Genomic DNA, 13,631 nt, shown 5'->3' with positions numbered 1-13,631 from the left:
AGACTCAAAATCCGGCTCTAGCGAAACCTAGATTCGGGCCCTTCCGGATTGAGAGTTTCCGTTCTGTAACTGATGATCAAGAGTATTTGTTACCATGCCCTGCGAGGGCACTTAGGAAGTATCTTAAGTGAACCACAACAACTTGTCCACAGGTCAACAAGCTATTCATTAGTACGGGTAAAGTCAAGAGGAGGATAATCAGAAACATGATCTCTGCCTGGATCCAACAGGTAATCGAACGAGCTGTACAATCGGACTCCACTCCTCTCAATCATAGACCCAGAGCTCATGACGTCAGGGATGTTAGCACATCCCAGACGTTCAAAAGGAACTACAGTGTGTTATAGGTTTTACAGGTGGGCGTGCGGAAATGCTAAACAACCTTCACAGCCCATTACCTGCAAGAAGTAACTCACAGCCCACAGGAACCTTCTCGATAGGTCTTGTGGTGGCTGCACAAAACATGGTCGGAAGCATCATGGCTCCCTTGTAGGACAAGCAACAGTTGATCGAAGGCAGACGTTACCAGGTAGTAAGTCTAGAAATAAATGTATGAGTGAATGGCCTCTTCATTCTTCATTCTCTCCTCCCTTGGGGTTTCAGCATCCGAGGAACTCTGCAAGCTGACCTCCTCTGACTGCAGCTGGGTACCATTGTCCCTTGCGTAACCTGATACTGTATATATGCATACAGTGTATATTTATGTTCCTGATCTCCTAGCGAGGTAGAATCGGGCAATGTCTAGGTTAAGTGGGGTTTATATATAGTACCGGAACAAAAGACAAATTTAGAAATATTTTGTATTTTTCCTAACTATATAAACACCTTGAGTGCTTTACGCATACTTGTCCAGCCATCACCTATCCCCCGAGAAGTCCTGCCTGGAATTTCAAAGTGACGTAATGTTACCAATGCAGTATGAGCGGGATGGCCGGTCTACCCCTTGCTACCCCTCCTTTTAACTAGTGATAAGTAGTTTCATCTGTCGCCGAAATATATCTTTCAGCTGTAAAGAGCTTAAGGTTTGTATAGTTAGGAAAAATACAAATTATTCCGAAATATATTACTATTGGTAAATTGTTATAAATAAATAAGTTTTGAAATTTGTTAATAGGTGAAATTGGTGCATTTCAAGGATCACCTTGAAATGCAGGACCATGGCTCACCAGAAAAACTCTGCAAAAGGGAATTTGCAAAAAAGGGAATGTGCAAAAATTTGGAATGACTGTTCACATCTGAAATTAGATGTCAGTGTATTATATGAAGACTGTTTTAGATGTGTGGTTTTAGTATTCAGACTTTGTAGATTGGGTAGAAAATATGAAAATGGTAAGAATAATCACTAAGTAAGTAGCTGAATGTCATTGAAAAGTATGATACAGTTCTGCATTTGTCTTTTTATATTAATAATTCTAATGATATTAGGTTGACTTGAGTGTTAAGTTGTGGATTGTAAATTAAAGATTGGTGATATGTGTACAGTATGAAAATATTGTACAGTTCATACAGTTTTCCTGTTGATAAACTATACTGTATATTTTGTAATAAAAACTTTATAGTGTAGTACCATTGTTTTCACACGGATTTTTATGGTATAATTATTGATCTAGGTTTTGTGTAGTCATTTAGTGTCTTGTGCTGTGAAAATAAGAATATTGATGTACCGGTAGAAATATTACTTAGACTGTTCTTAATTTGTTGCTCTTCACATTTAGGTAGAGAAGCTACTGGCTTTATGCCCTGGGGAGAGTCATGGCGGGGTGTATCGAATGGATCAAAGAGGGCAGGATGCAGTGGTTGCCCTGGGGGTCTACTTTCTGGAGTCTGGCTTACAACACCAGACAGCCATACTCCAGTATTTCCTTCGTCTCCTCCGTGCACTTCCCAAGGCAGTATGGCTAGATGAGAAGAAATTAAATCCAACTGACCGTAAGTATATGTATTGTTCTTTTAGTTGTGTTGAATAAATAACTTTGGAGTGAATGTTATGTTATTATTAGTAGTCAAACTATAATCCTAATATGCTACAAGCCCAAGGGTTCCAACAAGGAATAAAACCCAGTGCAGAAAGTAAATGAATAAACAATACTGTATATGAGAAATAATGAAAGAAATGTATAGTATACTGTATTAAGATCAGTAATGTTAAAATAGATTGGTCATACAGTATATAAACTATGAAATGAAATTTATATCACACTGTTTAATAAAAGCATTTATAACAAGTTTGAACTTCTAGACCTCCATTTATTCAACCACCACATTAGGAAGATCATTCCACAATCTGGTCACAGGTGGAATAATTCCAGAATACTGTTTAGTATTGACTCTTATGGAAAAGCCAAGACTGTTAGAATTAACTGCATACCTAGTACTCCTTACAGGATAGTACAGTGCACGCTGAGCAGATCTGAATGCAAAGGATTGTCAGAACTGTGAAGTATCTTATACAACATGCTAAAAAAATTAACTGAAAGATTGTACCAGAGATTGATAATCATATCGCATTTCACCAATTGCTCCTTCAGTACATCATGGATTAATGAATATATTACATATACTCTACATAAATCTATATTGCAGAGTTCTGGGTTTCTGAGGGCCGAAGTTTTATATTTTCCATTTGTTCCTACACTTGATACAAACCCTCATTCTTTACTATAGGAGATATTCTAGCGCAAGCTGGAAAATACGGCAGGAAAACCTTAACAAGGTTGTTAACGACCGGGCAAGTGTTTACCCACCTGTTAGTGGTGGGGGACCGCCGGTCAGTAGCTGCTGTTTACCTTCAATCAAATTCTAGCCGTTGCAGTGGTAACACCGCTGCTCCTGCTTTTATTTGACTGGCAGACTAGCCTTTCTTTTTTGGTTTTTTGATTAATCCTTTTTCTTTTTCTTTGTTAGATGTGATGTCCTCTATTATGAGGAAGTGTTCCGGGCACCTTCATGTTGCCGCTGGAGGTGGATCCTCTTTCCCTATGTCCTGGGTACAGAGGTCATAGGTGTTCTGAAGGCTCCCCCTGCCAAGTATGAAGTGGTCTCCCTCTCAGTGGGAAAGTTCGAGAGAGTTAGAAAAGGAAGTCCTAGAATGACTCATTACCTCAAGGATCTCCGTCGAAGGTAAGGAGTCGTAGACCTCTTCTTTGGCCTCTCGATCTCTCCCTTCAATCTTTTCCTCTCTTCCTTGCCTCCCTTCCTCTGGGGGGAAGTCGAGGAAGAGTGGCACCGCTGATTTATCCCCCATTCCTCTTGGTCAGGCAGATCTCGTTGCCTCCATAGTGGGGCAATACTTTAGTCCACCAGGAATGACTCTGTTACCACTTCCATTCCAGATCATGTACGAGCGGTATGGCCTGCCCTTGGACTTCCTGGTTCTCCTTCAGAAGAAGTTTGGAACCAGTTCCTCGCGGGCAAGGTAGTGCCCCTCAGGTCCCTTCTGTTTTGGAACCCTCGGGAGTTCCGGACCTCGCCTACCTCCCATCAACTCAGTCGGCGCCCATGGAAGTTTTAGTGGATATAGTAACTTCAGCTCGTGCGGCGCCTACTTCGCACTCCGTTGCACATCTACAAATTACAACGTCGTGAGCGCAAACATCACAGTACCTCCTCCTCCTCCTCCTCCTCCTCCTCCTCCTCCTCCTCCTCCTCCTCCTCCTCCTCCTCCTCCTCCTCCTCCTTCTCCTCCTCCTCCTCCTCCTCCTCCTCCTCCTTCTCCTCCTCCTCCTCCTCCTCCTCCTCCTCCTCCTCCATCGCCTCGCCCTCTTCGGAGGCTAGGAGAGAGAGAGAGAAGAGGAAAAGAAGAGCTCGCTCTCCTTCGTCAAGACGTTCTTGCCGGAGACACAGGCGACATAGGAAGAGACATCATCGTTCTCGCTCTTCCTCGCGTTTCATACAGGACAACCTCCCCAGTTCATTTGCTCCCTAATGAGTTAAGGATTACGAGTCTCTCGGAAACCTCGGAAGGAGATGCAGGGGTTCGGCCCTTCTCCTCTTTAGTTGAGAGCAGGAGGGAAAGGGGAAACGTGATAGAGAGGCTAAAAGAAACACCCAGATAGCAGCGACGTAGAACACAATGCCGAGGGCTTCAGCCGCTCTGTTCGTTATCCTGCGTTTCATGTGGCAGCTCATGAGCTGCCCATGTTACGAGGTAGCACTCATCAACCTGCAACTTGATCAACTGGTTGGGAAACATAGATTGCTGCAACCTTCTCTCCTTCGTGAAGAGTTGCGAACAGCTCGATGAGTTTTACCTCTGCTATCTCATCCCCGAAGACTGTGCTTTCTCCCCTTGAGCTGGGGAAAAGCAAGTCTAAGGCTTGTTCCTCCTTCGGGGGGAACTTCTCCCTCGTTTGCGAGAGAGATTATTACGCCTACACTTTTTTTTTTCACATAAGAGCGGGGAGAAAGCTTGGCTCAGGCGATGTCCTTCGGGAGGACTTCTCTCGCGTTCACGAAAAGGAGATTATTACGCCTATGCTTTTTTCCTTTAGAACTGGGAGAAAGCTTGTCTTAGGCGATGTCCTTCTTCGGGAGAGCTTCTCTTTCGTTCGCGAGAGAGATTTTTACACCTATGCCTTTTTCCCATAGAATTGGGAGAAAGCTTGCCTTAGGCGACGTCCTCCTTTGGGAGGACTCCTCTCTTGTTCACGAGAGGGAGATTATTACGCCTACGTTTTTCCCATAGAACTGGGAGAAAACTTGTCTTAGGCGGTGTCCTCCTTCTGGAGAACTTCTCTCTCGTTGGCGAGAGAGAGAGATTATTACGCCTATGCTTTTTTCCCCATAGAATTGGGAGAAAGCTTGTCTTAGGTGATGTCCTCCTTCAGGAGGACATCTCCCTTGTTCGCGAGAGAGAAATTATTACGCCTACACTTTTTCCCATAAAGTGGGGAGAAATCTTGCCTTAGGCAATATCCTCCTTCGAAAGGACTTCTCCCCCGTTTGCGAAAGAGAGGTTATTACGCCTACGCTTTTCCCCATAGAGCAGAGAGAAAGCTTATTTTAGGCAATCTCCTTCGGGAGAACCTTCCTCCCAATCACGAGAGGAAACTTGTAGGAGTTTGCTGATCCACGCTCCTTCCCCTTACGCTTTTGGTTCTCCTCCAGGGGTGGAGCGAGAGCCTTGACTTAAGCGACGTTCTCCTTCGGGAGAACAAATCTACCCTGCGGAGGAGTTATCTTCATCCCTGACGTACTTCCCCTCGTGCTGTAAGGAGACGTCTTTTTGAACCTATCGGTTCTCCTCACGTTGACCCCTCGGAGTCTCGTGACAATCACCCTTTTGGTGGGCGTGATTGGGAGCCTTTGAACTCTCGTCATGTTTGACCCTATGGGTTCTCATGGCCTTAGGAGTCCTTCGGGCCTCTGTCGCGCTGGACTTTCGAGTTCACACGTCTTGGAACCTTCGAGTTTCAATTACGCTGAGTCGTCGGGCTCTTGTAATAATTAGTACAGAGTGTCCGCGCATGCACGTAATTAGCGCTATGCGCGCGACTATCGTCATCAAGAGTTTTACTTTTATGACAGAGAGTCTTCCGACTCTTGTCAATGGTCTTCGCTGTTCTTCCCCTTTCGATAAGAAAGATACGAGGGGTAAGACATAAGGTTTGTCTGCTACTCGCATCTCCACTTTACCTGTAATAACACGCGAGGATTTAGCGCAGCCTGAGGATTCCTCGGGAGAGCTGCCGTCGAGGGATTAGAATCCTCCTATTTAAGGACTCTAAGAACTATGTGTAATATCTCATGCCTCGGCGAATTGCATCTGTCTCCTCGACCTCTTGTCGCTCCAGCCTTAGACAAGCTATGTTGTCCACCCCAAACCTTAAGACCAGAATTGATCATCTGGCTGTGGCCTGATTGGTATCGTCTCTGACTGGTGTTTGACAGTCTAGGGTTCGAGTCCCACTTAGACTCGTTAGTGCCATTAGTGCCTGCAACCTTACCATCTTTGTGAGCTAAGGTTGGGAGGTTTGGGGGAGCCTATAGATCTATCAGCTAAGTCATCAGCAGCCACTGCCTGGCCCTCCCTGGTCCTAGCTGGAATGGAGAGGAGGCTTGGTCTTTGACCATGTAATATATGATCAGTCTCTAGGGCATTGTCCTAACTGCTAGTGCAATGTCACCGTCCCTTGGCTCTGCCATTCTAGAGTGACCTTTAAACCTGTAAACCTGGTCTGTTCACCGAGATCAGAGATGTCAACCCTTCTCCTCTGATCTTGGTTCCCCTCACGGCGAGGCTCACACCGGGCTATCCTCGAAGAGACACACTACTCTTCCAGGCTCTTCTCAGTCACAGAAGCTTCAGCAATGGAAGCGACTTTAATGTCCCTTCTGGCTTGACACGTGATCTGATACAGTCGGCTACCTCGCGAGCCACGAGGACTTGTCAAATCAAGACTCCAGGCAGTCCCTACTGTAAGTCCTAACGGCTGGGGCCAAGACAATGGACTTCTTAACCGCTACAACAGCGATCATGTAGAGCAATTGGGTTCTCAAAAGGAAGGAATCAGTAGTTCCCAGATTTCCTTTTGTACCTTAGTGAGGAAAAGCTCCTCTCAGTCTCGGCGATTAAGGGCTATCGCTTAGCCTTGAGCCTCATCTGTAGACTGAGAAGGGGTTGACCTCTCCGCCTCAGTAGACATCACCTTGGTTGATTCGGGGTTTTGAGTGATCTTGCCCTCCAGTTGAGATTAGACCATCACCGTGAGACGTGTCTTACGTTCCTTGAAGGGTCTGCCCTATGAGCCGTTAAGGGCCTCAGGCTACTTTCTGAACCTTAAGACCGTCTTCCTTGTACCTCTGTCCTCAGCTAAAAGGGTCAGTGAGCTACATGGTCTGTCTTACATCGTCACCCATTCTAAGGGATGGGGGGGGAAGTGTCTCGCAACTTCGTACCGGGCTTGGTGGCTAGACTCATAATCCTTCATCTACCGATGAGAGATTTCGAGATTTATAGTTTCCACCCTCAATAAGGTATCGCAGGATACAGACCAGTCGTTACTATGCCCAGTCAGGGCGCTAAAGAAATATCTGAAGCGCACCAGACTTTTCAGACCACATCTCTGTCATCTCTTCCTTAGTACCAACAAGGTAAAGAAGAGAACCTCTCGCAACACCATTCCTTTCTAGCTCAAGAAAGTTATAGCGAGGTCTTTGCACAGAGACCCAGAGGCAGCACAACCCATAGCCTATCAAGTTAGGGGAGTGGCTGCCTCACTGGCGTTTAAGAGAAATTTCTCAGTCTCCCAAGTCTCAAGTGCTGGGGTCTGGAAACGCTAATCTACATTCACCGCTCACTATTTGAGCAACGTGACACATAGGTCTCTAGACATCCCTTCTATTGGGCCTATTGTGACAGGTCAACGGGTGCTGTAGCTACCTTACGCCCTTTCAGGGGACAGTAACCATTGGCTAAGGATTCTGGGTTACACTAGGTTTTATGAAGGACATCCATCTATTTTCTTTGTCTCCTCCCTCCCATCTGGGGATCCTAGTCTGTATCCAGTTTCAGCTGGGCTCGCCAATGGAAATAAGGTATGATACTCATCTGATTCCTCTCACAGGGTATAAGTTATACTCGTGGTCACGAGGTTTCCCCTTTGCAAGGTCGGGGGAATCCTAAGTTTGAAGGGGTCCGAGTCGAATGTTCCTGTCCCACTTCATCCTGAAACATTTGTTTCTATGAAGCTACAAACCTTCAGTCGTACTGAGATTCTGAGGATCTACAAAGAAAGAAGATTAACGGAAGATTGTTGCTTCAAAAGAGTCTAGTCTGAGGACTATCTTCCCAAGAGATAAGGAACTCCTTGGCCACCCTGGCCTCAAGACTAACTCTCCTATAGTAAAAAATGAGGGTTTGTATCAAGTGTAGGAACAAATGACAAACTTATAACAGAGTTTGTATTTTTTCCTAACATACAAACCCAAATTCTTTACACAAATCTTCCCTCCATCACCTCCCCCTAGGATAGTCCTAGCTAGAATCGGAGTAAAGGTAAACAGCAGCTACCGACCGGCGGTCCCCCACCACTAACAGGTGGGTAATTACCTGCCCGGTCGTTAATGACCTTGTTAAGGTTTTTCTGCTGTATTTTCCAAACCGCGCTAGAATATCTCCTATAGTAAAGAATTCGGGTTTGTATGTTAGGAAAAATACAAACTCTGTTATAAATTTGTCATATTTTGATTATTTTTTGCTATAAATAGTCATTTATTCTTATGCGGATACAAATTTCTGAGTCATTTGAATGGGTTATTCCTAGCTCTTTTCTACAACCAGATAATTATAAAAGAAAAGGGCTTTGTTACACCATAATTGTTTACCTAGCAACCCCACTGCTGAGCAGTGTTATGTATGGCTGCCAGTAGGCATCACTCATCTTCTGGTCACTGTTACAGTAAGGGGTTTACCCTCTTCTCTCCATGATCATGACTTACATAATCCACACTGGATTTCCACTTATAGTTCATATTGATTAGTGCTTTGTGTTTGTTCCGTAACTGGAATACAAACCACGCTATTTAATAGGGGTATTACTTTCGGTGTAGCTGAAATGACGAGCCATTAATTTTTAACGAGGGTTTACTATCCACACTGCTAGTTAGCGTGGGTAGGGGAGCGTAGCTTGCTACCCCCCCCCCCCTCACACACACCTGTGCTTGAGCTCACTTTGCTCTCGGCTCGGATGGTGGTCAGACGTGTCCGCTCTCATCCTTGCCGTCATATTGGCAGCCATTTAATTGCATTTGTTCTTTTCTTTTTTCTAGTTCTGTATATATGAAGTTGGCCTCTGCGATCATGCGCACCTGGCCTGGGTTTTCTGACAGCCCCTGTGGAACATTCATGTCGGCGGTCGAGACTGATCCTCACGCCCTTTGTCCTTCTTGTAGGGGCCAACGGTGTGATAGTAACAAGTGTAGTGAGTGTAAGGAGTGGTCTGCCTCCCAGTGAGAGACGTTTTTGCGACGACAGAAGAAGAAGTCCAAACGGGATATTTCTCCTTCGAAGGTTGCTTCGAAAGGAGAAAAAACCAAGGCCTCTTCTTCTGTTGCCCAAACCTCCTCCTAAGCTCCCACTCGGTCGGTCTCTTTCGAGAGACCGTCGAGTGGTAGCGTAGACCGATGTATTGTTAACCAACCTCGGGTCTCGAGAGATGACGTTGCTTCCCCTAGTGAAGCAGCTCCACCTCTCCCCCCGGGGGAGGATATGTCAATAACTTCCTTATTTCAGCTTTGGTCCTCCTTGGGGCATACGGGTTTGCCCTCCAAGGAGGTTTTGCTTAACTACATCCGATTGGGTGCTGCTGTCAAACAATCGTCGTCACTGTCAGAGGTTGATCCTCTGTCTCTTGTCGACGTTGTGGTGTCAGAGGTATCCAATGCGGTCTCACCCATCTCCTCTTCCACTCCAAACTCTACGGTAGCTGACGGCTTAGTTTCTCCCGTTCCTGATCAACCTCCGAGGGAGAAACTAAGTCCATCGTCAGTCTCTCCTGCTATTGTCTCTCCCCCTTGGGGGAGTTCACTCACAGAGACTCCTCTTCGGAGGACTGCAGAAGGTCAGCTTGCTGATCCAACGGCCCCCAGAGGGCGCATTCGTCGGAAGGCTCGCATCCGTCAGAAGGCTCGCCTTCCTCTTCGCCATAGAGGCCTTCCTTCACCTGCGGTGAGGAAGCGCCTCTTTGGTTCAACATCTTCGATGCAGTCCACCGCAGAGGAGCCTCTAGACCAATCATCCGTCACTGTACCTGCATTGGTCCTGGACCTCTCTGCAGATCATTCACGATCTCCTTCGGTAGAAGGTCGTGCTTTTAAAGGACACGTCGATCTTCCACCCGACAGACCTGCCGACCCCGTTCCTGCATGGGCCTAACAAGGCTCCATCCAAATGTGCTATTGCGCGCCAATATCTTACTCGCTACGCGCCCACGAAACCTGACAAGAGCTCTTTAGTAGCTCGTCAGGCCCCATCACTACGCCCTGACTTTCTTCCTAACCCCAACACAGGGCATCAAGAGCGTACGCGCCAACATGCGCATACGCTCCAATAAGAGCATAGCTCCATCACGCGCCCTGCTCGCTCTCATGCACACATGCGCCCACAATCTCCTCTGCGCCAGGTCTTGCCTGCGCGCCCTGTGCAAACTGCACCCACACGCCCACAGTCTCCTACGCGCCCGCGCCCATCTGCGCGCCAACACTCACCTGCACGCCAGCGCTCACCTGCGCGCCATCAATTTCCTGCGCAATGATGCTCTCCTGCACGCCAGTGCTCTCCCGCTTGCCAACATTCTCTTGCACGTGTGCATACGCGCTTGATATCTAACTGTCCTGCGCGCCATGCTGCGCACCACCCTACGCGCGCCAACTTTCAACTAATAGCAGGACTTCTGGGAAGTCAGCCAAGCTGCCTTCTCCCGCGCGCCAACCCTTACCAACATGCCAGCGCTCACCTGCGCGCCAGCCTTCTCCCGCGCGCATCCGCAAGGATATGCGCGACCGCCTTGCGCACGTTCGTCAATCCTCTCCAAGGGATGCGCGTCAACATTCTCCCGTGCTCCCGCGCACCCCACATGAATCCACTGCGCGCCTGCGCGCTAGACAACTTTCTCCTGTGCGTGCAGCCTACGGCCGGCACAGACGTGCGCGAACACTCTCCCGCGCGTTCTTCGTGATAATCCTGCGTGCTCGAGAATACTCTCCCGCGTGCCACCAGTCTCCCGTGCGCGAGCCCCGATATTCTCCCTCGCGCGAGCGCCATTATTCTCCCTCGCGCGAGCGCCATTATTCTCCCTCGCGCGAGCGCCATTATTCTCCCTCGCGCGAGCGTCAATATCCTCCCGCGTGCGAGAATACACACCCCAATGAATGACGTACGGCAAGGTCACCATCGCATCATTCCCCTCCCCGCAAGTGCATGCCACTGTGCATTGTGGGAGAAGGGAAACTTCCAGAGGGGTCCAGGATCCCAAAGCTACCACAAGCAAACCCACCAATGATAGTGACTCCTCCCAGGGATCCTTCAATCCCTTTCCCTTCAAAGGGTATGTCTTACAGCGCGTCTGTCAGCCAACAGCCCTGGTTCGGTGCCCTGATCAGAGCCGTAACTCAGGCTTTCAAGCCTGTCTTCTCTGAATTGGGACACAGAACCATGGCTTCTTCTACCCCTTTGAAGAGAAAAAGAGGAGTTCCAGACGCGTTCACTTCCCCAGGGTCGAAACTGACTCCACACAGACCTTCGAGACAGGTTCCTTCTATTCCTCAGACTGCCTCTCCTTCCCTTTCAGACGAAGATTTCCCGTCTTCAAGGGAATCACGCGAGGAGAGATTTTCCCCCATCGCACCAATGGAGGAAACCTCTCTTCGCATCGAGAGGTCTACTCAGTTGGGGATTGGAAGGAACATGCCACCCTCGTCAATGTTGAAGTCTTTTATCTTTCCCAGGAAGGATTCTAAAGACTCCAAAACATTGCCTGAGTCCTCTACTAGGACTAGGATGGAGCCAACTAGCCACTCAGGGAATGTCCGCGACTCTCCCTAAGAAGAGCTTTCAGGGATAGAAGGACACTTTGCTGCAAGTCCTACAGCAGAAGAAGACCAGCAAGAGTCAGAACATGCGTTTTGGCAAGTTCTGACTCTAATGAGGGCTCTCAACGGGTTTTCCGACCTGGAGATCCCTCCTCAAGAGGGCAAAGTAAAACCCTCTAAGACCAGTGCAGCCCTGCCCTGGTCTCAAGGGGTAAAGAGTACCAGGGACAAGATCTCACAACAGCTCTCCGAGATATCCTCCTCCAACCGTTACGGTACCACCAACAAGCTCCTCCCACCTCCTCGCGTACATCAGAGGAGGTACTTCGAGATCCTAGCTCTTCAACTTCACCACTCGCTGGAAGAGCTAACCAGGGGAGTCCCTCTTGAGAGACTTTCCAACGGGCAGGTCTCATTCTCGGCAGCCAAGATCCTCAACCAGGAGAAAATTGCGAAGTGTGCTATGCAAGCCACTTCGTGGCTCGATATCTGGTTGGGGACCTTAGGTATCCTGATACGTTCTGAGGATTTCTCCAAGGAACGTACTAGGAAAGCTATGGAAACCTTCCTTCTCTCAGGTACTTGCCCGATCGAGTTTCTGGCCCACCAAGTCTCGAACTTGTGGGCAAATGCCATCCTGAAACGTCGGGATGCAGTAGCTGAGAGATTCCATCAGAAGGTCCCTAGCGCCGAGATCAATAGGCTAAGACATTCCTCCTTAGAGGGATCTGTCCTGTTCGAGCCTAAGGATGTGGAACATGCCTCTGAGAGGTGGAGGAAGTCTCATCAAGACTCCCTCCTTCATAGGGCTTTAACATCCAAGCCCTATAAGCCTCCAGCACCACAGTAGTCCCGTCCAGTCAAGACCACTACGACGACAACAGCAGCGAAGACTTTGGTGTCTAAGCCCTTTCCTGTCAAAGAAAGGAAAGGCAAGGGGAGGCAAAAATCCTAGAGGGAGCAGCCGAGGCTGCAAACGCTAGGATAGGCCGTCCTCCTGCATTTCCACCAGTGGGGGGATGCCTACAAATTTGCTCAAACAGGTGGAAGCAACTCGGTGCCGATTCCTGGACAATTTCCGTGATCCGTCTAGGATATCGAGTCCCGTTCATAACATCTCTACCTCCGCTGATGACGAATCCAGTCTCATTGAGCTCCCTTACCATGGGATTGGCAAGGGGGGCAAGCCCTTCGGGCAGAAGTCCAGACCCTGTTGAAGAAGAGCGCTCTCCAAGAGGTCCTCGACGGATCCCCAGGCTTCTTCAGTCGACTCTTTCTTGTAAAGAAGGCGTCTTGAGGCTGGAGACCAGTCATCGACCTCTCAGCTTTGAACAAGTTTGTCAAATAAACTCCGTTCAGCAAGGAGATGGCAGACACGGTCAGACTAGTAGTAAGACCGAAGACTTCATGGGCACACTAAAGGACGCGTTCATCCAGATTCCAGTCCATCCGTCTTCAAGGAATTACTTAAGATTCAGCCTAGACAACAGAATGTACCAGTTCAAGGTGCTGTGCTTCAGTCTTTCCACAGCACCACAAGTCTTCACCAGAGTGTTCACCCTTGTATCATCTTGGGCACATAGGATTGGCATCCTTCTCCTTTGTTATCTGGACGACTGGTTAATCCTAGCAGACTCGGTGTCAACCCTTCTTCAGCACCGAGACAAACTTCTGAGACTTTGCCAAGATCTGGGGATCATGGTAAATCTCGAGAAGTCTTCACTGCTTCCCACTCAAAGACTGGTATACTTAGGCATGATTATAGACACCACTCTCCACAAAGCCTTCCCATCAGACGACAGGATAGCAAGGCTGAGGAAGGTCGCAAGACCTTTTCTCAGACGAGAAGAACTTCCAGCCCAATCGTGGTTACGTCTCCTCGGTCACTTTTCATCGCTGGCCCGTCTAGTTCCCAATGGTCACCTCAGGATGAGATTCCTCCAGTGGCGACTCATGTCCCTTTGGAATCAAGCGTACGACTCCCCGGACACCCAGATCCCCATGGGACCTGCGGAACTTATGGATCTCCAGTGGTGGGTGGTAGACGAGAACCTACGAAAAGGAGTGGATCTTCTCGTCCTCCCCCCGGATTTGATGCTGTT

At 48.2% G+C, this 13,631-nt stretch overlaps 1 protein-coding gene across 5 annotated transcripts in view; it reads left to right on the top strand.

Moving 5' to 3' along the window:
• The window catches only part of Pi4KIIIalpha (phosphatidylinositol 4-kinase III alpha), a 303,864-nt gene that overhangs the window by 22,509 nt on the left and 267,724 nt on the right, over positions 1–13,631 (top strand). For all 5 annotated transcript variants that reach the window (XM_068355017.1, XM_068355020.1, XM_068355018.1 and 2 more), the window contains exon 2: positions 1,716–1,929. In XM_068355017.1, the coding sequence (XP_068211118.1) occupies positions 1,716–1,929 (214 nt within the window). The remainder of the gene's footprint in view (positions 1–1,715; positions 1,930–13,631) is intronic.

The sequence above is a fragment of the Palaemon carinicauda genome, chromosome 31, assembly GCF_036898095.1.
Source record: "Palaemon carinicauda isolate YSFRI2023 chromosome 31, ASM3689809v2, whole genome shotgun sequence".
NCBI classification, from domain to species: Eukaryota; Metazoa; Arthropoda; class Malacostraca; order Decapoda; family Palaemonidae; genus Palaemon; species Palaemon carinicauda.
Note: the sequence above shows the minus strand (reverse complement) of the source record. Positions and strands in the feature narration are given on the sequence as shown.